Raw genomic sequence first — 27,752 nt, 5'->3', positions numbered from 1 at the left:
CTCTCAAATCCTTACTCTGTTCAATAGCTGGAAATGTAAAAGCATGTTGCATTGTATTACTATTGGGATGTATAGAGCATTTTTGATTTAATCTACTTTCCTCTCTTTATCTGAACGTAGAATTGAATGAAATTTGAAAGCTGGGGGTGGGGTGGGAGTGGAGGAAAGAAATAAGTATGCATTTCTGGTCCCTGTTGCAGGTCAGCATCCCAAATTACCACTTTGATGTGGAGCTTTCAAATGGTGCATTAAATGAGAAATATATGAGGGCATGGAAGACCCATCCACATCCCGGCTTTGGAATTTCCAGGGTGTACCTTTTTCACCTTTGCAGGAGGTTGCTTCGAATGTGCCAGACAAGTTTTAAACTGTGGGTTGTGCCAGTTCTGAAGAACACACATTTTTTGCTCTGGGGCTTTCAAATTACGATATGAAAGTTATTTGAAGCTTAGGAGTTGGTGTGTTACATTACACGCTGCATAAACGTAGCCATTGCTCTTAAATGTGAACATTAATGCACTCTGTAAAAGGTACAATTATTACCGCCGGGACAGAAATCAACAAACCCCACCAAAGGAATTTCTTAAAACTGCTATCATAAAATCTGTGCATGTTATGGATTTCATTAACATTTTACTCCCTGAGGATTCCCAATTGTATAATAACAGAAGTTCTTTAAATTTTAAATACCACAGACAGGAACAGCCTTTCACCCAAAACAGATGTGAAACCATCAACCTTGCCTTCTTATTGGTCCACAGATATGAAACTGGTTGGTAATTGATAGCTTTTAATGTGTTGTTGTTTAGGTTACAAAATTGGAAACTTAATAGTATTTTTCCCATGAAAAGATAAGGTAATAAGCAATAGACAAGCTTTTCAAACACAGTTCCTTACTCTCCGTTACCTTGGAAGTGAAAACACACACACACACGTTTGATTTACATACGGCAAAAAAATTAAAACACGTGGGCAAAGGTCAGTGGCACACAATGTCCAGGTGTGGAGGAACTCATTTCAGTCTTATTTTTCCTAAATCTTGTCAACGATGACTTGTGATTTTATCCTTATGTTTCCGTTCCTTAATCCAATCCTTATCAGCGCATTTGGAAGCCCAGGCTGCAGTCTTGTAAAATCGCATCTGTATATATTTAGCTAAAAACAGTTCACTTTTAAAAGCTAAAAATAGTGAAGCTTAAGATAAATAAGCAAGGAGGTTTATGATGCTATTTTCCTGCATACGGTAAACAGATGCATCGGTATTTTTGGAAAACAAAAGAACTGCGATTCTGTTCAAATGATATCTATGATACGCAGTTCAATGACAAAAAAACAGCCCAGCAACCAGTTTATTTTTTCTTTCAAAATAGTGATCAGCTTTATTATTTAAAAATGACTTGATTAGGACTTGGGGTGTCTTTCACACCAGTGGTTTTCAATTGAGGGTGATTTTTTCTCCCAATAGGACAGTTGACAATGTCTGGAGATATTTTTGGTCCTCATGATCGAGTGGTGTGTGTGTGTGTGTGTGTGTGTGTGTGTGTGTGTTACTGACTTGTAGTGGTTGAAGGCCAGGGATACTGCTAAATATCTCCAATGCCCAGGATAGGCTCCATAACAAAGAATTACCTACTCTAAAATGTCAGTATTGTCCAGACCAAGAAACCCTGCTCTAGACACAAATCCAATCATTGGTTTAAGTTAAAGCTTCTGCAGTGACTGTTCAATTTGATAGACATCCTTTACCAATCAGTAACAGAGCAGGCATATTCTGGGATACAAATGGTCTTCAGGATACCATCTTCAAAAAGTATCCAAATCCATTTTTGCATATTATTACAATTGAGCAGCAACAAAGCAGGGGCAGCAAGGCTACTAAGATTCTAGTTCAGGTTCTGTCATTAACTTGCTATGTGGTCTTGCAAATCACTTAACCTCTGAACATACACAAAATAAGGAATTCAGACAAGATGACATTTGCATCTGCTTTTAGTCTTACACTTAAAGTTGAGCTATCCTGGAAAGACAACAATTCTTCTCTAGAATATACCTACGAATACCGGTTCCAAATAGACACTAGCATAAAATAATAAGAAACCAAAACTGTAAGCAAAATGGAATGTGTGTGTGGTATGCAAATTAATCTATTTTAAGTGTAATTCTAGCTGAACAGTTGTGGTTCTTTCAATATTGTCTTTCCAGCGATGCTTCATCAAAAAAATCTAAGAGGTTTCTTTAAATGTAGTACATTTTCTTTTGGGTGTGTTGACAAGAAATACTAATTAGTAAAATCATTTGACTGATTTTTAAAACTGAATTAGGTGGTTGACTTAATGAAAATGGTTAAAATCGTCCTGGTATTTTCTATATGACAAAACAGACAGCTAAAAATGTCTAAATAATTATGTCATTTGCTTATTCTGTGTTCCCCAAATCATATCCTCCTTTAAAGCAGCAAAAAAACTCTGAATTTAATCCATCCCTATACGCATTTCATATATGTATTTCCTTCGAATGACTTCCTATGACATGAGAAACCAAGGTAGCAGAGAAAGCATTAGGAAAAGTTCCTCGAGAGAGGAATTTTTGGAACAGAGACTTCCTGGGTGGAACCGAGTCACCGAAAACAGACCTAGGATGCACTCAGGATAGGACGGAAAGCATTCATTTTAGGTAGGAAGAAGAGGTTACTACAGAATCAGGGTAAGACAACGAAAGGCTTACCTGGGGGATTTTTTTAAAAAGCAAATTGTCTCCCTTCCAGATCAATGTTTAAGCTAAAATAGCATATTACTATTAATTACAACACACACACACACACAGAGCACACCTGGGGAATAAACATTCAGTTGAACGCTGTATTTTCCCTAAATTTGCCAACATTATATTTTACATGTGTGTCATTCCACATTTGGGTAACCCAGTGAGCTATTTTTATCAGTTCTCTAGTTCCATTTGCTAAATTGACTAATCCAGAACAATCAGGATAACCTGGCTCGATATATGTTCTGGATTAGTCAACTTAGCAAATGGAACCAATTTCGAATACAACCTTTCAGATTATAAAGCTGCTAAAAACTAGCAATTGAATGAAAAGTCAAAAACTTTTTCATCGGAGATACCAGTTCCATAGTCAACACATTGTTATAAGAACAAAAGATGTTCCCAGAAAGTTTTAAAGGAAAGAAAATTATATATGAAACTTGTTAAAATAAATGACATTCTAGGGGATGTACTTACTGTATGGTGATTAATATAACAAAATAAAAATTATTTAAAAAAATGACATTCTAAAGCTTTAAGATAAATGACTCCAGTTTCTACTTCTAATTTTGGAAGACAACTAACTTTAAAGATAAAAACCAGGATTCCAAATAACAAATTCTTTTCACTGAATAAGCAGCACTCACTTTCCCCACCTACGATTTGCTAAAAATGTGTAATAATTCCACGTGTCAGAGGGAATATTTCCAAGATTTCGTGAGTTATTTCATTCCATTTGTTACTTACAGGGCATCCAGTTGGCCCTTTCTTAGCTCCTGAAATCAAACCCATGCCTTTAAATTACCTTTTGTTTCTGTTCTCAGTTAAGTTGTAACTGTTAATTCCATGTTTGAATGATGACAGAGCCACTCGGACGTTACTGGAAGATACAACTCACAGCCCCAGAAGGATGTTGGGGAAGCCCTAGGCAGTGAACCTCCGGTGTGGAGGAAAGCCCCTGGGGCTGGGTGTTCTAGGAACCCGGCTATTTGAATGACAATCCCCTTTGGGACCTGGGAGGCCCCACAACTGCAAAGGCTCTATAGTTTTCTTTGTAGAGGTCGAGTGGGAGAATTGGCCCACTTACCTCATTTGAGGCAAAAGGTGAGAAGACTCACAATTCAAATGGCCAGAGAACTACATAAAGGCCATTGCATGCTGGGTCTGTGTCAGGCCTGACCACAAGCAGTGATTCAGCCGCAGTCTGCCTTCCAGATCTCTCTGTGCCCAATGACTCCGTTCCCAAGTCTGAGGAAGGAAGTCCACTTCCATTGTGTAAGCCTGAGCTTTCCCACAAGCCACATCTTTTCCCCATGTTGGGATTCATGAACCAGTGAACCTCTCTGAGCCTCTGTTCTCTCACATGAAGATGGGGATGTGGATCTTTGGTCTACTTACTGTACCTTTGAAGACTAAAATGGGATGTGTCCAAAAGGTGCTTTAAGAAAGGAAAAGTGCTGGGGCGCCTGGGTGGCACAGCGGTTAAGCGTCTGCCTTCGGCTCAGGGCGTGATCCCGGCATTATGGGATCGAGCCCCACATCAGGCTCCTCCGCTATGAGCCTGCTTCATCCTCTCCCACTCCCCTGCTTGTGTTCCCTCTCTCTCTGGCTGTCTCTCTCTCTGTCGAATAAATAAATAAAATCTTAAAAAAAAAAAATGAGGTTTTGTAGTTAGAACATGTCTTACAATGAATTTAAAATCCACGAAGCAACCTACACGCCTCCTGGATTTGGCCAGTTTCTCACACTGAGCATGAACAAGGGCACCTACCATCTTGGACGCTACGGTTGCCAGTGAGTGAACGTGACGGAATGTGTGTGTGCTCTCGTGGGTGTGTTCTGACTCAGTTCAGACTACCTCCTTTCCACACACTAAGGCCTTTTTTTGCTCATGTCTGCTTTCAAAGTTCCTTCAGTTAGAAAATGTAGAACATTACCCAAGAGAAATACATACAAGGCAAAAGGAAAACACAGAAACAAGCTTCCTCATAAAGTTAGCACTAGCTCCTCTCTTCTGGAACCTTCCTCCTCTTCATACCTCAGAATGAACATCTCTCTGTACTAGGCAATGCAGTAGAGAGAGCAGGCACTTTTGCTCGGGGGGCTTGCTGATGTCGTCTTAGAGCTACAGGGTGTCTCCATGAGGCTTCCTTCTTCTGTGTCATTAGGCCGTCTTACCAAACCAGACAGGATAGGGTTTAGGAGCCAACCACTTGCACTTTCTGCTTCTCTGGAATAAGTGAGGGCATAAATAATCTAGTACCCCAAATTTTCCCACAAAAGACAATGCCCCCAAATTTGGAGAAGAGTGGAGTTCCAGCCTGAGTTAGTTTATCAAGTAATTCTATTTCTAAGTCACTGGGGTGGGGGTGGGGTGGTAATCGATTAGTGCCTAGTGCCATTTTTATGTCTTTGGATCAACAAAGTTCGTATCCCATCCAGGCATTATATCTCTTGTCTTTTTTTTTTTTCCCTTGTCTCCTGGCATTTTAATCAGGGAAAAGTCACAGTTGTTTTGAGGAAAGCGCTCCCAAGAGCTTTAATTAAAGTGAGAAGGATAAATCTGTTTACAGTGTGTTGAACACTATCATTAATAAAACATTGAAATAATTAACGAATTAAATTCTGCTTTGTGTGTGAATGGCTACACTTAGGATCTATGAGAACATGTTTCCCAAACAGACAGCACGCTATGCACTTAGTATGCAGAGAAGAGAAGAAAAACCGAGATTGCATTTCTCTGAGACTCACAGTATCGCGAACTGCTAGAGCTTGAATGGAGAAGCCTACACTACCTTTATTTTTACGGGGCAAGAAACTCAGCTTCAATGAGGTTAATGGCTTGGGCTCTAATGATGTGCTTGAAAATGAAGAATTGTTATAGCACCACTGATAGACGGAGCCTGTACTTTGAATCCTTGATTGTTTAGCCAGAAACAAAAGGAAGAAAAAGATTAAATTAACAATAAGATAAACACACCTAGGACACAGGACAGAGTGGAATACTCTGAAAAACATGGGCAAATTTCACAGTGTGATTAACTCTGCCGTGGACAATTAAGAGGTTTTAGCTGCTCAGGATATGAAGTGGCCTTTCGAGCAGGATATGACCATGTGCAAAGCTCCGAGCCGGGACTTCCCTTATGCCCCTTCCCACTAAATTGCCTCTTGACTTGTTTTTAAGCTTTCTGGCAGACAACAGATCTCACAGGAAGCCCCGCTGTGGACGTTCATACCCACGGTTAACGATGCATTGTTTTTTTATGTCACTCAGTAATTTCCTAGAGAAAACAATGGCAACCAAAGACTGTTCCTGTCTTGAAGGAAAGTCAGCTTCCAATACCGCCTTATTAATTTAACACATGCAAGTGTTTGTCCTTGTTGCTACAGCAACATGTTTTGTGGGGTATATCTCATGCAAAATGTGAAAAAGTGGAAAAAGAAAACAAATACTACCCGCATACTGATGTGCATATAAATAGAAATGCATGTGCGCGAATGTTCCTGTGATTGGAGGTATGTGCCTCTTGCCCTCAGCCTCAATTATGCTTTGCTTCTTGGTTAATTTAAAACATCTATCCAGAGAAAACAACAAGCCAACCACTTCCAAGGAGTTTCAGAAAGGCTGGAAACATGAAATTATTCATAATTAGGTGATGGGTGAATGATAAGAACCCCCCACCATGTACGCAGACACAACAAGCATGGAAATGAGCCCGCTGAGCTCCAGAAGGAGCAAAAGATAATTTTACCTCAAGGTGCACTGATGCTAAGCTTCTCTGACATTCATCTTCCATAGGGATGTAGGAGGCATAAAGGCACTGAATTCTAGGTTTAGAAACAGTAAGAGCCCAACTCATCTTGGTGTGTCTTCTCCCAAGGAGAAGCATAAAGGGAGTCGTGTCACAAGATACGCCTGAGTTTATATGAAAGGTAATGCATGATAAAGACAGAGCAGACCGAAGTGTAAAGAAGCCGGTGTTGGGAGTCTGATGGACCCTGCTTCCAAGCCCGGTCATTCACTGTGACCCTGGGCATTTACTAATTTCTCTGAACCTCAGTGTCCTCATTTTTAAAATGAGGGTAATTGCTCCTCCGTCACAGGATTGCTGGGAGGATTAGATGCAAATATGTCAAGTACTCAGCAGAAGTCGGGCTCCATAGTAAACACTCAATAAATGGTAACTCTTCTATGAATGGCATAATTGTCATTCATGCTGTTCCCCAAATTTCTAGCTCTCCTCCCTCCAGCACGGGTTGAGTTGCTGCCCCTCAGAAGCTAAGTGTGGCCGTGGGATGTGCTTTGGCAATGAAAATGGTGGCAGTGCTCTTCGAGGGGAATTTAAGAGCTAGCGTGTGGCCGCACTCTCTTTTTCCCTCTGCTTGGTGACAAGGATGTTTGAGGTGATGGCCACTCCCTCTGTCTAGGTCCTGGTGTGAGGTGTTGAGCAGACCCCCAGCCGACTAGAGATGAAGAAGGCAAGAAGCTTGAGCTTGAAGTCAACCTTGTTTTGAGGGGTTTTGGTTACCTAGCTTCTCCTAACCATTGCTTTGTACGCTTTGGTGGAGAGAGTTGGGCCATTTCAGATTCTTTCCCTCTGCCTAATTCCCGAGAATGATGTGAATCCTGTCCTGTTGACAAATGCTTTGTGAGAGTCCATTTTGTCTCCATGTTTCTCCTGACATAGAATTGCCCTGCACAGAAGAATTGCTACAGTTGCAATTTTAGAACTGTTGCAAGACCACCGTCTCTAAATTATCCAGCACTCTCCACATTACCAAGAATAGGACGACGACGTTACCATGCAAAGATGCTTAGCGCTGCAAAATACAAGCTTTCGTCTAGAGGCGCGTCTGTCAATCATACTGAACTGTTCGTTGGTTTGGGGACGTGGAAAAACACGTTACCAAGAGCTAGTTTGACAGAGGCAAATTCATTTAATTTCTGACGTAATCTAGAGCTGGACTCAGCGGTCCTCAGGTAAGTCTCACCCTCGACGCATTTCTCAGTGTTATCATTTAGAGGTTAGCAGGAGTTCAGTCTCCCGTAATAGGCCATTTCACTATAAGTGTATGTTAAACTAATATTGACCTTTTCAAAGTAAAACAAAATCTGGTATTTGTGCTCAAAAGACTGAAGCAGCAATAGATGTAGAAAGTAGGGGATTAATCATCGTGGTTTTTTTCTTGCTTAGAAACTCTCTCTGGGAATTAGTCATTTTTATATATCTAGCAATGAATGTAAGACAAGCTTTGCCTGCTCTCTGAAAAGGAAGCCCGGATCCTTCAGCAAATAACTCTGTATAATTTGCCCACAGTTTAACCCACACAGCCAGATATGGATGCTTCACTTGACAGTGGGTGAAAAAGTCAAGAACATGAGCGTCAGGCCTTGGGTGGGAGTGTCCAGACATCAAGGTTGGATAAGCCAAGGCGTTAGGAGTGGTGCCAGCGATGAGACGGGGCAGGGGAGTCGCGGCGCACAGAAGGAGAGTCTCTGGGGAAGGCCAGACAAGGGCAGGGAAGGGAGTGCCGGGGCACAGGGAGCAAAGCAGAAGCAACATCATAATAAGGATACAAATGTGTGCATTTCATACCTATATGAGTGTACACGTAATCCACAGAGACAGGAGCCCTCAGTCCGACTGCTTTCCTTGGCGTGGGCTATGTATACCTGCAGGACAAGTAAACCTCAACCCCTTTCTTCCCGTCTTCTACTCAGAACAAACAAATAAGAAGCCTTATACTCAGATACAACCATTTCCTGCAAGTCTGCTAGAGCTAACGTATTTCATCAAGGAAATAAAAATCTGTTGAAGGAGGAAGTGTACGAATAGAAAATGTGTAGTCGTGGGGAAAAATCAGATCTTTTAGTTGTTACCAAAGTGAGACATCTGTGCTCAAATTCTCTGAAGAGCTGTATAGAAGTATCTGAGAAAATAAATGCATTTTCAGGGACATCAGCGGGCCCCGTTTTTCTTAGACTGTGGTGACATGCTGCTGCTGCAGAGTGATTACCTCGGTACCCGTTGTTCCTCTCTTCGCTTTTGAAGGCATTTGGAATGGCGCTGCATTGTTTCAGCAACCCTTCTGGAGGACTACAAATCTTCAACGGTGTATGTGCTGAGTCTCCTGCTACATACCTGTATCCACTCCCTGTAGGAATCCTCGCCAGGAGTCCACCCGTTCTCGGGGTAGTTCAGGCGAGAGCGCTCTGCAGACCAGTTGGTGCTATACTGGGAGGAAGCTGTGATTTGGTCGGAATGAATCTCCCCCGATTCCATGCCCAGAGCTTCCATACATTTGAAATCTGAAGGGGGAAAAAAAGGGCCGAAAGTCATCAAAACAAAAGGGACCCAAGATGCGTATTTCTTTTTATACCCAGGCAGACTCAAACGTTCATTTACATGCTCACACAATATCGTACAGAAGATGGCAAAGAGGGACTTACTGCGACGGGGCACTGATATGCAACAATGATTCTTTTTTTTTTTTTTTAATTTTTTTAAGATTTTATTTATTTATTTGACAGAGACAGAGAGACAGCCAGCGAGAGAGGGAACACAAGCAGGGGGAGTGGGAGAGGAAGAAGCAGGCTCATAGCAGAGGAGCCTGACGTGGGGCTCGATCCCACAACGCCGGGATCACGTCCTGAGCCGAAGGCAGACGCTTAACGACTGCGCCACCCAGGCGCCCCCTTTTTTTTTTTTTTTTTAATTTTTTAAAGATTTTATTTATTTATTTGGTAACAATGATTCTAATAACGGTAATAATTTTTAAAAGCAAGGCTATGAAGGTCTCGTAGTGATTAATTATTTTCCTCACTGGACCTAGGTTGACAAAAATACTATGAGAAATTTATTAGGAAATGATGGGAATTTTTATTTACTTTCAAAATTTAATATAGAAGCTATAGTTAAATAAAATTTTACTATTTCCTTCAATAACTAATAAAAGTGAAAAAGAATCCATATTTGGTGGACAGCAGACCTTAACTCTCTGTTTTTCAGATTCCTTGTATTTGGCACCTGGGTCACCTCTCCTTGACTCCCTTCATTCTCATGCCTCCTGCCCCTGGCCTGGTCGCAATTATTCACGTCGTTAGTTTATATTATTGAAACACGGGAGTATCCACCAGAAGTAAACTGCAGTATCATATGGTCCCAAGGAGGACCAGCGCTTTACAACATAAAATCATAACGCTCACAATAATGACTGTGAATCACGAATCATGCATTCCGTTAGGCCTCACATACTCTGTGAAACAATGGAATACGACATTGATATGAAATATGACAAAGGGAGACGAATAATCAACTTTAGGAAACGTGAATCTAAAGTACTGAAGTGAAAAAAAGCTTTAGAGATTAAAGATTCTCAACAATCAAGAAAAAGCTCAAGGAACCAATCTTCCACACTTTCTGAATTTTCTATTGTAATAGATGAGTTTTATTGCAAAAAAGGTTTCTTTCACCTGTTTCATACTTTTAAGCTTATGCTTGTTATTTGTAATATAAAAATATTTATAGACACAAAATACATAAATTAATTAATCAAATTAAGCACAAAACAGATCATAATTTAATTGGCCTTTTTATTTTCCAGTAAGATCTGGTAAAAAAGAGACTAGTCTGTAGGACAGGTCTCCAAACATCCCCCGTCCTCTTCCCTAGGTTGCTTTACAAACTGGCAGCTAGATATGTTGAAACACACAATTTATTCATTGTTCTTTCTGATGTTTTCCTTGGGCCCTTGAAAAAGCCGGACACCACATAAACTTTGAGGAAGGGTTAAGTTAGTTGAGCTGCATATTTTAATAAGATGTGAAACATATTACTTTCTCTTTCTCTTGTGGAAAGTTAGAACAGAAATTGAAACATGCTTCTTTTATACGAATATCCACTTCTATTCACATAAGAAAGAAAAACAAAATGGCTTCCGTCTGGGTCTTCCTGATCCAAACCTTCATGTGTCAGCATCTATCCTGTCAGACTGCCCTGTCAATAAACCAACACAATTTGTTCCTATCACTTCTGATCGATGCCTGTCCTTTTATGATTCTCAGCCCAATACACATTCAAGAGTGCCAGACATGTGGTCTGCCTATAGTTCATTTTCTCAGGGCCCTGTTTTGCCATTTCCCACTTTCTCCCATAACTTCAGAGGCTTACAAGCAGCCTTCTCATCCACAATTTTCTTAAGAAGGCACACCAAAGAGTTCTTCCTATTGATGTTCATAAAAAGCATTTAAAAGAGAAAAAAAAAATACTTGGCACTCCAATTCACAAAACATTTCTTCAGTGTTTCCTGTGGCCACAGGTGTGTGAGGAGGAATAACAGGGAGCGTTTACCACAGCGGTCTGCAAGATGAATAAATACTGACCTTCTGAGACACTGCTCTGCAAGACGCTGTAGTTTGCTGAGAAGCCTTCTTTTGCAATTGCACTGTCGGTATAAAAAACCATGGAGAGAATGCCTGATGAGGAACGGATTCGACCTGGTGTCTTCTGTCCACAGTAACGCCCGATGTGAGGGCCAACTAGAAAGGGAGAAATGCAAAGAACATTAAAATATCTTTTGTTCCACAGCAGATGCAAGAATAACCACTTCAAACATGGGTCCCGGCAGAACCCAGAAGTGTTTTCTTACCCAAAACAAGTCTTCCCTGGTTAATTGGTTTGCAATGAACATATTGGATCAGGTTTGTGGAGAGGATTTAAAGTGTGCTCAGAAGGGCAATCACAAACATAACTACATTCCCCACTGAGCAGTACTGCTTTTAGGAACAGAATCGAAATGCTTGCTTCAGCTGCAAAGAATGAGATTTGGGCCATCAAGGGGCACCTTGACATTCATCTCCAGGACCAAACTGCACACAATGCCCAGGGCTGAGATTCCAGCGAGGCTGTGATCACTGAGGGCTCCTGAAGTTGCCTTACTCACTTCTCCCACCCTAGGAGGAGAACCTGGATGGAACCAGACCAGTACCAGGAATCTGATCCAGCACCGAGTAACCCCGATGTCTTTCCTCATTCCATCTTCTAGTCCTGGAGACTTATTATGAGGAAAGTCATAGACTTGGACAAAGAACAATGTACCATGTCCTACTCAGGGCTCTATCTATAGGCTAATTAATAATTGTAACAATTAAAAAAATAGAAGCTATAGATACCAATAATTTGCACATGATAATAAGTTGTAAACAAAATGAAAAGAAAATGCATCTGACTTTTCTTCCAGTTTCTTCTTCCCCAAAGTAGGAGAGTTGACTTCACTGCACTCGTGTCCTGTGGCCAAAAGACGGCCCAACGCAGCCATTTGACTATGCATACTAGGGAAAAAAGGAAGGACCCAAGGTAGTGAAAGATTGGGAACACTGATTAATTTTGATAACTTAAACTGCTGTTTGGCTTAAATTGGCCACCACTTTATTGAAGATATTTTAGATAAACGTTGACAATTAGTAATTTTAAGTTGCCTTATAGACAGTGCACAAGCCCTCTAGGCTTGGAGAATCTTTCCAATTCCCTGTCCAGATCATCAGCAAGGCAAAGAAGAAAAAAAAAATCCCCCTTTCTCTAGTTTTTTTTATTTTTTATTGCACATATGGTAAAAACGTACCAGATGGTTTGGGCTTAGAAGGACAATCTGGTGTGGACCATTTTCCCCTCCAAGAAATCCATGGTTCTCTGCATTTCAACTAAGAGTTATTGCTTTGTTCAAGGAAGCACAGTGGGTGGACCCCTTTCTGGAGGGATGAGCCTATAGCAGGGACGTGGTGTGCCAAGGCCCGTGTGTGTAACTTGGATGCAGAAGGCAGCGGATGGGGACTAGGAGAAGCTTCAAATGTGATTGAAAAACTAAGCCTCACAAGAGCTGATCTCCCTGGAGCCACACGTACCCACTGAGTTCCTGGTAGGCAGCTGGCTAGTCTGAGCTGTTTAGAGTACTCAGATCCTTGGCTAACAGGTTTTCAGCTCTTGGCCAACCCACTTAAAACAAAACAAAACCAAAACCAAAAAAAAAAAACAAAACGCCCAGAAAACAAAATAGGTTGTTTCCACACTTGAGTTAGTGTGAAATGGTTACGTTGAATATCTGGTAACTTCTCCAGGCATTCACAGGAATTGATTTGATTGAATTCAAAGAGTTTTCTCTACTGTAACCCCTCACTCTCCAGCCACCAGACATTGTGTGTGTGTTGACTACTTTATCAGGAAGAAAACAAGGACACTATCCCGTTAGGGGCATCGATACCAGGGCCCCACGTGCTCATGAACAGTGGCTCTGCATCACGGGAAGAAAATGTTGTTACATCAGACTTCCCAGTTGGCTGAAGAAAGCATCTCAGGAGAGGGAACTCTGCTTTGTTTCTCTTCAGCTTTAATCTGAGCCCCAGCTTCTTCTCCAAGGGTTAGTTGTTTGCTAGATTTTCTTCATTCTGAACGAATTCAACACCTTTCTTCTTCCCTATGGAACGCAAAGTTGCCCGTGACACATGCATGAAAATATCGTGCTAGAGCCATGAACTCAGGTCTCTCCTTTTCTCAAAAAGAATCCCATTTCTGATCTGCAATCTTAATGAGAGGCCTGGAGTCCATTCATGTGCTCTCACTCTTTTCCCTCGTTTGAATTCCATTATTGTGGCTTCATAACTTTCTCTATAGTTTGCGGGCAAACTTTTACAGCCTGCTCCTTGGAGCCATTCTCCGGTCGCCGCAGCCACTGACCTCTCCAAGAATACAAGTGCACAAGGGAAGCTGCACTCACTCCCTTAAGCTGTGGCTGCAGATTCTTCCCCTCTGCTACCACCCCATTCCTCTGGGGAAGGGGGGGAGGGGAGTGTCTTTGAGAGAGCAAACAGAAGAGAACTTGTCTAATGCAGACTCGTAATTTAGAGAGTCTCCATGACTCACTGGTTCATAATGGGTAAGACATGCTGGGTAAATCTGCCTTCTGTCCTTTAGAACATTGCCCCCGGACAGCAGTGCGCAACTCTCTTTAGGAGCCCTCGAGATATGAGAGTGAAAAGGCTTTTTCGACCATAAGACAAAGAAGTATTGAATTTTCCTGAACAACAGCAAGACCTCGGCCGAGCAAGCTAATGCAATATTGATCTGAACAAGAGTGGATGCCGTATTCTTATCCGTCCCTGTGTGCGCTCATTTCTGTATTTACATGAACACAGCTCTTGGATTCCTTGCTTCCGCTACTACTTACCCAAAGGCCAAGGAGATGAATGGAAACTGTCACAAAAACAGCAGTAGAACTCAAAAATTGCATTATTGGAGAATTTAAGCAAGCGACGTGTGCTAAGCAATCTCTTATGGGGACAGTAGGTCCACCGTGATCATATCTTTTCAGGTGTGAAGGCGATACGGTATTTGTGTTGTTTAAAAGATACACCTGCAACCCTGAACGGCAGTACCCTGGTCTCTGTATTTTTCCATCAACCTTTCAGTAATTATAACCTCACCTCAGAATCAGACGACTTGGCTTTCTGCCCCCTTTCTACGTGGAAGAAAAGGGGCAGCAATCTACTATGAAGACGTACTTTTAAAGCGAGGCATTCTGAAGAATGAAACAGAAAAGGGAATCATTTCGAAAAGGTACAAAAGAGACCATGTACTCTTCTCTTACAATAGTAAACTGTTTGTTGGAGAATATCTAGACTTTGCAACTCTTCCCCAGAAAAAAATTTGCACATCTGTGTCATCTATATTTTGGAATGTGTATATTTTATGTTTATATCATTTTTATCTTATATTTCTATCTCAGAAAGTTAATTTTAATGGAAGTAGTAAGTAAAAAAAAAAAAAACCAAACAGAACTCAATCTAATTTTTATGAAACCCATTCCTCAAATAGTTGATAATTTTTGGAATGCAGAGAACACCTGCATTTCCAGCTCCTTGGCCCAGCCTAGACAGAGAGCTGACTTCAGGCGTGCCCACGCCATGTGAGCCAAGCATTCGTGTTTGGCTCCATAACTCAGCACAGACATTTGCGACACCCACCACGGTGGCACGCTCAGCTCACGGCTCACAAACCATATGTCAACTTCCACCAATTACTTCAGAGTCGCTACTTGTGACTCCACGGAGCTCCAGAGAGTGATACGTGGGGATGTGTGATTCACCCCGTGCATGCCTCGGATTTTGAGTTCTGGAGTAAATTGCTTTCCTTCAAAGTCAATCCCAATCAATGGGTAGCTTTCAATTCCTCAGTCATCTTACTCAGTGTGTATGATAAAATGCAACCTAAAATCCCTTGATGGTTTAAGCCTTCATCACCTTCTGGTTGTCGTTTTTGGAAGGGGTATCAAAGAGTAAAAACAGTTTTGCTGGCAAGGAACCGCATGTGTTGAACTAGTATGACCAAAATGTTTCTAGTGCCACTGACGAGAAACCCAGGAGGGGCAGTCTGCCATTTTGCCTAAAAAGGAGAGAGCTCTTGTGCTGGCATAGGCTGGACAAAGCCAGGTAAGTTTTAACAAATACACAAACACAGTTTTCACATTCCAAGGCCAGTTTTCTCTGGGAATAAGTCAAGTGCACCATAGTTTAAAACATGAGTGAATTGCAAGGTTGATAACTCTTATTGTTAATTGTTCTTCGCTTCAACTCAGTCATTTTCTAGAGCCAGAAAATTACTACTTTGAAAAACCCTTGACACTAATAACAATGTGCTTCTTTCTGAAAGTATTCTAAATAAGTTGGTTGATTGGACCTCCTTTTCAGATGTCAATTTAAATGTAAGTTCTGGAAAGGAAGGCTGCAAATTTGGGTTGTGAACAAATAAACCCATTATTAAACGTTCCAACTATTATTACAATACTATTATAATATTGTTTTCCTAATTATCGGATTGAATACTTGGAAATCAATCAGCACTCTGTTTGGGCAAATCTCATTACTTAATGAAGGAGTTTCGATAAGATCATCATAACCCTATTTATATAGTAAAAGACCAAAGAAGAAACTAAACCAATGATAGCTCACCCATTAACTCCAATGACAATATAAGCTTTGTCTAAACCTAGTTTATCTCCATTGCTGTTTACTATTGAGGAACATAGCTAAATTGAATTACATTGATAATTTTAAAGTCATTTCAGAGCAAGGCAATCTCATTCATGTGATACTTGCCCTTCATTCACAATTTAATATTTATTTAAATATTCCTTCCTCCAGCCTGATCATAATATCTGACTTTATTTTATAGATGGTTATACATCTCTAACTGCATGATTTGTAAGAACTTCCAAGCTGCCCTTTCTGATCTGTATAGAGTGTGTTCTCTAGAGAAATCTTAATATTAAACCAGACTAAACACAAGACAAGCAATGCAGCTGCAACAAATTATTTGATATTATCTCCCTCTCTTCAGGATTTGGGTGTGTATTTTTGCCATTCACCTCCTAATTCACAAGGATTGAAATGGAAAACTTTCATTTAGCTGTCCACATGGCTACCCACCCCCCCTTCAAATCTTTGCTAAAATGTCATTTTTGTAATAAGGCTGAAGCTGACCACCTTATTTAAAATTTCAACCTACACATCCCTCTTCCTAACCCTAGCACTTTTCATGCTTTTGCTCTCCTCTACTTTTTCTTTCTTTCCTTTTTTTTTTTTTTTGTTGTTTATAGAACTTCTCATCTTCTGACATTCCACTCATGTAATTCATTCACCTATAATGTGTATTGTTTATTGTCCCATTCCCCCTGGCAGGACTGAAACTCTGAGAGGGCAGCCATCTTTGATTGTTCTATTTACCAAGTGGCTAGACCAGTGCCTGGTACGTGGGAGGTGTTCAGTCAATATTTTTTAAATGTAGGATGAATTTAGATGATAAGAGCAATGTAGATAGAGGATGTTTTGAGAGATTCAGATTGACAAAAATAAAAATTCCCTAGGAGCAGAAAAGGAATCTGCCTAAATTAGCAATGCTCCCCCCCCCCACAAATTAGGAATGTCCAAACATTCTCATTCCTTTTCTAAATTTCTAAATTTTTGGTAACTGCATAATGGATGTACATTTCACCCTTAAAATTGTATAAACTACTTAACCTCTCTGGTCCTTAGTCTCTGCATTTCTAAAGTGAATGGTTTGACTTAATTGCTCTTTTAGGGTCCATGAATCAATGACCAGTAGGCAGGTCAATGAAATGAGCAAAATGCTTTAGTCAGGAAAACCATGTGTTGGTCCCAATTCTACCACCAAAAAAAAAAAAGAAAGAAAGAAAGAAAGAAAGAAAGAAAGAAAGAAAGAAAGAAAGAAAGAAAAAGAAATAGCTATGAGACCATGGATAATCTTTCATGGCCTCAGTTTCTTTATCAATAAATTGAAGAAATTGGACAAGATAATTACTGTCTTTTAAGCTCAAATATTTCATCGCTGCTCTGCATAAAGAGAGTTACTGTTTTAGTTTGTTTTCCCTCCTCCTTTCGAGCTATTTTTTTAAAAAAATGATGCATGTATCATGACACTTGTAAAAGGATCCGAGTGCCCTTCCCCCAGATTCTTCCCTTTTTGGGATGCTTCCTGCCCTTCTTACCATCAGGGAATCCATCCCAGATTTCTAGCCGGTCATAGCGACAGAACATCCCCCCCGGAGGATTTGAGTCGAGCTCCAGGTCAAAGCTTTCAAATTCCAGGATAATCTCTGACATCTTTGGTGCAAAGATAATATAAGTGCATTCAAGGCTGTTGGGATATTTTTCAGGGAATCCGGGGGACTTTATCACTCCACTAGGTGCTGTGTAATTCTGGGAACATTCAGGACCTGTGAGTAAAAGAAGAGAAGGAGCAAAGTGAAAATCCCACTCACACCACTCCACCAAGAAATAACCTGAGCAAAGGCAGGCATATCTTTCTAATAAGAGCTCACCATTATAATCACTGTCCTAATCACTCATTACTCAGCCTTTTCACAGGAGTGATAGGTATGGAAAGTCAAGCTCAGATTTATTGTGTTCCCCTTAGTTTTCCATTTGTGTGAAGCAATTTAAAAACTTCTGCTGTTGCAGAGAAAAAAAATGACAAATATAAAATCATGTGGGAACAATGAATGAGTAAGCTACAGAAATCTCGACAGAGCCCTAGAGAAATAATTATAGCCCCTTCAAGCTTAAATCTTTAAATCTTGAGGCTGACAGCCCTTTATTGGTGAAATAGAACATTTACAAAGGCGAGGGAGAGAACTCAGCGGAGGGAGTTTGGGTTTCAGATTCCTACACCAGTGGCTCAGTAACTCTGCCAGATGTGACCTATGCCTCTTTGACAAACGAAATGTGAAAGGTAATTCGTACATGTACCCAGGGTGAGTGACTCATTCTGAGTGGTGTTGACACAGGTGTGCCGGCAAAGTGTGGCTGTTAGTGAGGGCATGATAAACTGTGATTACAAGCCGTGTTGCTAGAAGTCACTTGATATCAATGTTGACATCGTTGCCTTGCCCAAAGTATCAGATACAGTGCCATTCTAACAGTATTTTTAATATATATGTGTGGGTGTGTAATGTGTATAATTTTAATGACTAGCCAGTGTTACCAATACTTTACAAACGATGGTAATTTGTAGTTTAAATTGGTCAAGCACATACACACATCTATTGCAAATTGACCTTTTTGACCGTACGGATGACCAGAATTTCAATTCACGGCATCCAGGACCAAATAGGGTGGTATTCACCACCATTGAAAATGGCCCATCTACAAGAACGTGAGCACATCAACTTGGCCTCTTACCACCGCCACCACTGCCATGATTTCCAAAGAGATCTTAAGACTCTCCTGGTATCAGAGATGACTTGACCCTTTTGAACCTCAACATCCAAACTGGGGGAATGTTCAATTCAACAATTCTTTTCCTGGGCCGTTGGCTCACTGATGGGCATGCATGGGTTCAACTCTAAATAAGGAGGTTTGTTGAGAGTGTTCTTAACTAAATATTCTCCCACAGAGCCAAGTACTAGAGGCAACAGGGTAGTCGTCAATACAGATTAAATTTAACGAGCAGATCTCTACTTTTAGGGTCTAGGGTTGGTACGTTGAATCTCCACTTCGGTGCATCTGGCAGCCTTTTGAACAAACAGATCAATTGCTTGCTCCCCATGTACACATTGGATGTCTATGGCACTGGAGACGCAGAAGAATAAAACTTATTCACTGTGCACAATAAACCTGGCCTGTAGCGGTCTGACTTGCTTCAAAGGCCTCCCAAAGCCTTCTCAGATGTGGCTCACCCTTCACCATGATGGCGTCAGATACTTGTATATTTGATTCTAGTGAAAGTTACTAACATGTGGCATTTTACCAGGTCAGTTACAGGTGAGAAGATTATGAAATATGCTGTATTGTTTATAATCTGTTCCCAAGTTAATGGGTTGCTTCTAAGATGACAGTGACTGTGCTAATGTAAACCATTAATTTACAAATAATGTATATATGGTACTGGAAGCCCTTTTTGAAAATTTTTAGGATGTAGGAACAATAACCCTGGAGATCTCCAGCTTCCTCCCTGGGGAAAAATAATGCTTTGGCTAGGTCCTTGTAAGGCAAAGCGGACAGCAGGGTTCAATTCGGGTACTAATATTTCCTCCTTCTTAAAAAGATAAAATTGCCTAGGTGAGATCAAGATTTAATGAGAGAAAAAATGATAGGAATTAAGGGCATACTTTTTTTTAAAGATTTTATTTATTTGTTTGACAGAGAGAGAGCACGTGAGCGCACAAGCAGGGGGAGCGGGAGGCAGAAGGAGAGGGTGAAACAGGCTCCCCGCTGAGCAGGGAGCCCGATGTGGGGCTAGATCCCAGGACCCTGGGATCATGGCCGGAGCAGAGGCAGATGCTCAACCTACTGAGCCACTCAGGTGCCCAAGGGCATACTTTCAAAATCAAAGAAATTTCGATGCTTTCACTGAAGCTGGCCCAGGTATGTGACAAAAGTTGGAGAAATTCCATGGGGTAATGGAAGAGAACTGGATTGAGCACCAGGGATGAGTTCCAGTCCCACCTTTACTGCTAACCTGCTGTGTAACCTTAGGTGGCCTCCTAACCTTCCTGGTCCTCAGATTCTGTATATTACAAATGAGAGGAGGGCTTTGGGATTTGGAAAAAAGAGCCCTTCAAACTTAAAGATTCTATAATTTCTTGCTTCCCCAGTAAACATCAAGATTTGTGTTAATATTTTTCTTGTTCACTGTTGTATAGGCTTGCCACAGTTGAGCGAGCCTTTTCCAAAAAGGAGCAAGACAATGGCGTGGGTTATGGAATTCTGCAGAGAGCACACAGCACTAAACAGGAGGGAGGGCCAGCAGCCCCACGCACCTATGAGTGAGCGAACTACTAGTGTGAGAGGTGCACACCTGGCATCGGCAGCCAGTGAGCACTGTGCTTTTGATGTTATTTGTAAGACTTAGGGGACCTTGTGCAGCTGTAAGAAGGCCATGCCTCATTGTTAATGACATTACGATACATAATAATAATAGCTAAGATACTCTCTTTGGAATTATTATTAAATATGCAACTCAACCAAATAATATATGAGTGACCAATCTTGCTCTCAATAAATATGCCCTCCCCACATAGAAACCCATAGAAAATGTCTCCAGTTTCTTCTAGCAGTTGGGTCTGGATGACTCAGGTCAAGGCAAGGACAGGGAAAGAGTGATAGGTAGGGAAGCATGGGTTTCCTGGGGAAATTTTTTAAGGTGAGTGAGAATAATTGTAGGGCAGTAGCCCAAGCTTTCAGCATCTTGGGAAAGACATGGAGAAGGAGAAAGTGGGGGACCTGGGGAGAAAATTAAGGTGTCCAGGGTGGCTCCAGGAGGCATGGGAAGAGGTGGGGACTGGCTTTGCTGACTGTCAGGTGAAGGTGGTCTTCTAGAAACTCAGCCTTAGGGATGCAGGAATGGCCTAAATTTTCCTTAGAACTATAATCTACTGCCAGAAAACCTCACGGTCAACAGGTGAAAGACTCCTTTATTGGTTCAACTATGATTAGTAAAATTTATGTGTTTTGAGGAAACTTGAAATGGCTGCACTCTGGAAGAAGTGGTATTTTTTTTTTTTTGAAGGAGATTCATGGATTCTATAATATCATTAAATGGCTTTTGAGGAAAAAAACGTCCATGAACCCATATCTGTATGCACAAGTGTGTTCGTATTAGTTAATGTCTTTCTACGGAGCATCTGTAAGAATGTAGTATGTACAGTGGGGTGGGGGAGGATATTTTCTTTGCATTTTTCAGGTGCTACCAATTTGGTTGGAAAAGGAACTATGAATGCATGAATGAATTTGAAAATATTAAGGAGAAACATAACGGCTAGTGAAACACATCTGTGTGTGTGTGTGTGTGTGTGTGTGTAGTATGCATATGTGTGTATTATATGTGTGTGTTGTGCGTGTGTGTAGGGAACAAGTTGGGTATACATGTAGGAAAAAAAAGTAGAAGAATTAGGCAAACTTCCTGAGAAGAATAAGTTTAGAGCCAGGTTTCTGTGGAGGTTAAGGGACATAAACCGGTAGGGAGCGAGGGCTCTGAAATCTGCTGGCACCAGCTGTATCCATAAGCGTTGTAACGGCTCATGTTTACTGAAGACATTTGTGGGGACAGGCACTGGCTCCAGGTTTCTCATGTTTTCATTTCAACCGATCTTTACCACAAGCCTGTGCTAGACACTATTGTCCATTTATCGGATGAGGAATCCAAGGCTCAGAACATTCAAGAAGACAGTCAGAGGCAGAATGAACTTCACGTTTGGTCTGTTGGACTTTACCCAGCACACTCTCCTTAGGCAGGAAGCTGAGTGTGGATCTGTGCGAGGTGAGGCTGGAGAAGGTTGGGAGCCCTTGATGTCAAGCCTTGAGCTTGACCCAATGGAACATTGAGGCTTGACCCAATAGGTGATGGACACTTGCCATAGGCATCTCAGGGACAGTGGCTTGATGACCATTCAAGAAGTTGTGTGTAGGATGAGAAAACATAGGGAGAACCCAAATTGGGCCTGATATTCAGTTAATGGTCATGGACAAGGAAAGGCAGCATGACTTTTGGAGACTTGTGGACATAAATTAAAAAGATCTAGAAGCCACATTGGATGTAGGGGGGCAAGAAAAGAAAGAAAAACTAAGGCTTCAAGTCTCAAGGGTGGTACTGGAGATCAGGACAGGGAAAGGACAGTACTTCTGAGGCAATGGGCTTGTAGGGAGCCGAGTTCATTTGGAAGGAAGATGAAGAATTCTCAATGACTTAGTTACAGAGCTCTCTCTTTTTCAACCATCTTCTGATCTTCGAGAAACACTGCGAATGAAAGACTACTCCTCAACTCTTTTCTGACTCCTTGTTTTCTTTGATAGTGCCATAGGCAGGTAAGCGAGGAAATGTAGATGTGTGTATATGTGTGTGTGTGTACATATGCATACATGTACAATATGACTTATATAACAGGTCAAGCAGCTTTAAACACAAGAAAGTACGTACCTATGTAATCATCTGTACATACGATGTTGTATATATACTATTATTTATGCCATAGGTTTTCTAAGTAGGCGCTTACATAAATTTTTGAAGAAAGTTGTCTCCATCTATCCATACTTATATGAGGACAGTGTCAGATTTCTTTGAAAGTTTAAGAAGTTGTATCAATGTTCCCAGAAACTCTTAATGACTCCTTTTTTCATTCTCAGTTGCTGCTGAGAATCTGTAATTGGCATGGCCAGATTTATTTTTCTATTAAAAAAGAGCTTTCTTCTATATTCTAGGACAACACACTCAAATCTTGGACCTTAGGTCCTGGATTGGCCTGCCACCCTCCCCATTACCGTCAACTTAAAAGGGAAGGCTGAATTTAACACATTTAAGGAACCTACCAGCTCTTGTGAACAACAGTGACATCCAAATAAAGATACATTGTTTATCAATTGACTGATAAGTGCATTCAATTCCTCAAGGCTGGGAGACTATGGATTGTCAGATTCTATCCATCTCAATATATATCATTGGAATGGATTACTAAGTGATTATATTGGAGGGGGAGAAGGGTCTTTATTTCCTAAGGGAAATACAATTGCAAGCCGTTTCTGTTCCAAGAAACGGCTCTTTCCCCAACTATTCCTCTTCTTAACAGACATTAACAGAAAAGCTCTTCTTCCTTCGATAGCTTTAGAAACTCTAAGGCTAGTGGACTGCTTTGCTTTTCCTGGGAAATACCAATTTTGAATTTTGTAATAAAACAAAGGGAACAGGATGTTCAGGGCTTTAAGGTAAAAGGGACTCACGCATTTTTAATGAAGGAAATCAAACTTCGACAGCAGATCAGACTTATTTTTGAAGAAGCAAGCTAAGAATAAAGGCTCTTAAAAGAGTTTTACAGAAGACATGCCTTATAAACACTGGTCAGCATATTAGAATGATGCAATTTTGAGTCCTGAAATACTTTAAAAAAATTTAAACATAATTTCCTCCATACATCAGGTAATTTTCCTTTGTGTAAAGTGTTTTCCAACAGTTTCATAGTGGGAATACATGATTTTTTACAAAAAGATAAAAGCATTACATCTTGTCTTCGTTTTGCTTTGTCTTTGATGGACTCAAACAATGTGAAAAAACACTAAGCCACACTCGTTCTACTGGAAGTTACTCACCTCTCTTGAAAATTTCATAACGTATGGAAAATCCAGCTCCATGTGTCTCATAGTCAGAGACAAATTTGATAAAGAGAAATGGCCCTGAAGACACTACAGGAGAAGGGGCGATCTTCCCACAGAACTTCCCCCATAAGCGTCCATTTTCATTTTCCCCATCGATGACTTCCACGTAGTCATACCTAGCACATAAATAAGGAAGAAAATAACAGGTTAGCGAGAAATGTCAGGAAAACAGTGCTATCTGCATTCACCACTCTATTTCATGGAGGGAGAAAAATTCAGCAAAATGAAATAATTAAAATGGACTGCATCACGTCTGTATACATCATCGGGCAACACAGAACTATTAAGAATAATGGTGTCCATTATACTTGCAGACAATGTCACTTAAAGTAACCAATTAACAAGAAAAAGGAAAATCTCGTGAGCACAATTCTCTATTATTAAATTGTGTTCCTTTGTCTATGGTGGTGGGGTGTCAATACATAATGCTATGCGTTCTTTTCAAACTGTGAAGTTCTTTTATGAATTCAAAATGTCTGCTTGGCTGGAGCTCTCCATGAACAATACTTTGATTTCTGTGAGCGACCCTCTAAACATATGGCCACAGAATAATAAACAGATTCTTTACTATTTAACTCAATTCTACCAAACTCCAGACTTCTTAGGAAAAAAAAAAATACAAAAAAACCCCAAACCTCTCTCGGTATCCACAGTGGTTGAAACACAGATCATCTTCCCCAAACTATCCGGAAGTGCAGCACATAAGCTCTCTGAAGAAAAATGTTTACTTAAAAATGGAAAGTTACTTTGCTTACACACACCAGCCCGAATCTTTAAAGGAACACTGCTGTTTGAAAAGGAAATGTGACACACTTGAAGTCACCAAAGCGATGTGATAAAAAAAAAAAAATATTCAGGCTGAATAATAATACACTGAGGAGACAAATGGTAAAGGGAGTCGCGATACAATATTATTCTAAATATTGCACTGAGTTAACACATATGTTTCTTTATCTCCAAAAGGGGAGCCCTCTCCAACAGGCGAGCATCCTCCTGGAAAATAGGAAGAATTTCGTTTGTTTGGTGTTATCCATTTTTTGGTGTCTTTCCCTTTCCTCTCTCGGTATTTACCAAGTCACCTAGGAGCCAGATAACCTGAGCTGTCTTCCGTTTTTCTTCCAGAACTGACACGAAAACATTACAATCCGTTCATTTCAAACCTTCGTTTTATTTCTGTGTTTAACTTGGTTCAAAAGCCCGGGGATATATTAATCTCAGGAAGGGTTAAAATATGGCGGTAATATAAACTGTATCTGGCAATTTAAAGGAGATCAAAGTGGGGGAAATCTTCATGACGACCAGTGTCATCTTTAACAATCCCTTTTCAAACTGTCCAGGACACATGATGTATGTTTACATAAAGTCTCACGAGGGAACTGCAGAGATGATATCACTAGTTAGAGTGGACAGCTTAAGGCTCTCTAAATTAAAAATGACATTACCTCATCAGTTAAAATTGTGTGCCAGCGTTGTGTATATCAAGAAGAAAAGAAAGCTGACATTGATGGAACTAAGCATTAACATACGTGAATTATTGTATTAACTGCATTTCCTTTACCGCATCTGATGCTTCCAGTAGTAATCACTGGCCTGCTAGCATCACTGTGTCTTTGCAAAACTATGGACATACACAGAGGAATTGTTCCGTTCTCAATACTTTGGGAAATGCTTTGCTTGTTAAAAGAAGATGAAGCAGGAGGAGGAGAAGAAAAAGTGGAGGAGGAGGAGGAGGAAGAAAGTATTAAGTTCAAAATCCTTATGAGCCTTTTACGATCAACTGGGGGCAGCTGGAAAGAACACCATCTCTGTATTCATTAAGGCCTCCATGTTGGCATTTATGTAGTAATTCCTTTTATCTGCACTGTTTCATTGACTAGACAGGTATGCATGCTTCGCCCCACGCTTGCTTATAATTTAACTGTGATTTGAACTGTTGGCTGTGTTGGGCCTGGTGACGATGCAATATAGGCTTTTTACTTGAATCTTGACATGGCCTGAATACTAAGTGGCCAACTCTGAGTGCATTTTGCTTTCCAGGCACGAGTAAGAGAGGTGGGTCAGGCTTTCCTAAGACCTAAGGGCACTTCTGGGAGGAGCCTTCTCTCCCAGGTAGGAGAGAGCTCAACTTACAGTGCTAGTGAGTTGTGACAGGGAAAGGAACTGGTATTTTAATTCACAGATCTTCTAATAGTAAATACCAGGCTCTTCTCTTGGCAACAGGAAAAGCTATTTTTAAAAGGAAGAGAAGGATTAGAATATCCTCCCAGCAAGAGATAAGTCATTGCACCGTTAAATGCCAATTTTAGGAAATTGAATTATTCAGGGATACAATAGTTTCATTTATAAACTGGAATGCTGCTATCATTTTAGCACTTCCCTTCAAAGCACCATCCAACAGGGCCCCAAAGAGTGTCACAAACAGCAGTTCATGTAAATATTCAGGAGGGTTTATGTGCACAAGTTGCAAAGGCTAGTACTGCCAAGGAAGTTAAGAAAGCAGCTTGCATCTCCCTCTGGAGTTGATACCAGTTCCACTCCATAAGTTTCTTGCTGGCAAACGTGGTGCCAGGAATGCAGCCGGTGTGCCAGCATCCCTCCCTAGAGACTAAATGTGTCACCACAGCAACGCACCCAGCCTGCATTGGCCTGAGGCCCAGGATCCTGAGTTTGCAAATTTCGCTCCCCCAGCCTGCTGCACATTGCTCTGTTACTGCTTCAGGGTGGCAAACACTGCATTTCTTGGAATGTCAAGATCCCCGGTCGTGACAGCGAGACCTACACAGGTGACAACAGGGGCACATGTGTGCCTCTCATTCTGAACCGACACGCTATAGCTGCCGGAGGAGAGCTGGGAATTGCGTCTCGGGAACCTGGAGCACAAAAGCTAGAGAAGGGCTCAGCAAGTTGACGCGTCTGTCCGCGGCTCTAGGGGCCAAGGGAGCCGGTGTCTGAGTCCAAAGTGCACCACCCTTCTGCCTGGCCCGGGAGAGAGCAGAACTGGGTCCCGGCCAGGAAAGCCCTTCCTCAAACCTCATCCTGCCCACTTATCATCACAGGAATGGAAATGTCATGTGGATTTTTTGAATATTTCAGAGGACAACCAACCTCTCCTCCCCCTTTAGGCATCCTGCCATTTCTTTTCTTAAATCTCCTGCCTAAATGCTTTCCCTTTCTGTGCTCATAATGGTGAAGCAGCCTGTATTTACTAGGAACTAACTCTTTTACGATTAAAGGACACTTTCCCATGGTTCCCGTTTTAGGGTATAGTACGCTGGTGGCTCTTCTCCGGAGTGTCCCAGGCTTGAGAGTGCAAGCTCCCTTAGCTAAAGGACTTTTTGCTCCCCTGCTCCCTGGCTCTCACCCTACCTGGGTGTATAGGCACGTGGTGAAAACATTCTGAATCCTAACACTAATCACGAGTTAGGTTTCCCCTAAGACTGATAAAAGAATAAAGATTTCCTTCTAAGAATTCTTGAAAGGATTACCCAGAGATTATTTTTTCTTTTGTAAAGTTTGAATTACAGTTTTAGGAAAATAGCCAAGTAGGGGGACAAGGGATGGGAAAATGAGAAATGCGCTCAGTCAGTAAAGAGCGGTTTCAGAGACTTTATAGGTAAGCGGTGCTGAATAGACGGAGAGCACATTTTACTCAAGCCGGGTTTTCTCTTGAGAGTACAAATGACCCCTGACTCTCCATGGTGGAGCCCCGCGCAGGGAAAGAAGGCTAATCCGTGGCCGGGTGTTGTCTGTATGGGGGAGCTACTGTACCAACCCCTCCCGGCTCCGGGACGTGCTTGCATGATTAGAAAGAGGGGTTATAGGTGGTGGCGGCTTTTTAATCTCCTTCCAAGAGGATCGACCCCCATGTGCATCTGTACATTAATAATGGAGAAATTTGATACTCAACATCATCAACCAGAGTGAGAAATGATGTTGGCTAGCATAATTTTCACCTGCAAAAATGTGTTTCTTTGGATCTTTGGTTTATTTTGCATCAGGCATTAATAGCTGTCCCTACTGAGCAATCTGTAAACGATGACTGCACCGCCATCCAAGAATTACCGTACGTATTCCCCAAAAGAGAACAGACCTTACTCTCAGAGCATTAGAGAGAGGATTTGGAAATAAAAATATACAATGATGGAGCTAGGAGGGGCCAATTAGTTTGCCTCTGCGTGTCTGAGCGATTTTACATGGGATTCACCCCTAGGTTTTGGCTAGTTTGCCATGTCCTAATCAAGATAGATGAAGAGGCTTCCAAGGTTCATAGCCTCTT

General features: G+C 41.2%; 1 protein-coding gene across 15 annotated transcripts in view; it reads right to left on the bottom strand.

Annotated features, from left to right (window-relative positions):
• Positions 1 to 27,752, bottom strand: part of NRP1 (neuropilin 1) — a 136,845-nt gene that overhangs the window by 56,265 nt on the left and 52,828 nt on the right. For all 15 annotated transcript variants that reach the window (XM_048219534.2, XM_048219536.2, XM_048219530.2 and 12 more), the window contains 4 exons: positions 23,411 to 23,592; positions 17,320 to 17,547; positions 11,147 to 11,302; positions 8,907 to 9,073 (listed from right to left, as the gene is read on the bottom strand). In XM_048219534.2, coding sequence (XP_048075491.1) covers positions 8,907 to 9,073; positions 11,147 to 11,302; positions 17,320 to 17,547; positions 23,411 to 23,592 — 733 coding nt within the window. The remainder of the gene's footprint in view (positions 1 to 8,906; positions 9,074 to 11,146; positions 11,303 to 17,319; positions 17,548 to 23,410; positions 23,593 to 27,752) is intronic.

Source organism: Ursus arctos, unplaced genomic scaffold (assembly GCF_023065955.2).
Source record: "Ursus arctos isolate Adak ecotype North America unplaced genomic scaffold, UrsArc2.0 scaffold_30, whole genome shotgun sequence".
NCBI lineage: Eukaryota > Metazoa > Chordata > Mammalia > Carnivora > Ursidae > Ursus > Ursus arctos.
This window is presented reverse-complemented; position numbering and strand designations above follow the sequence as displayed.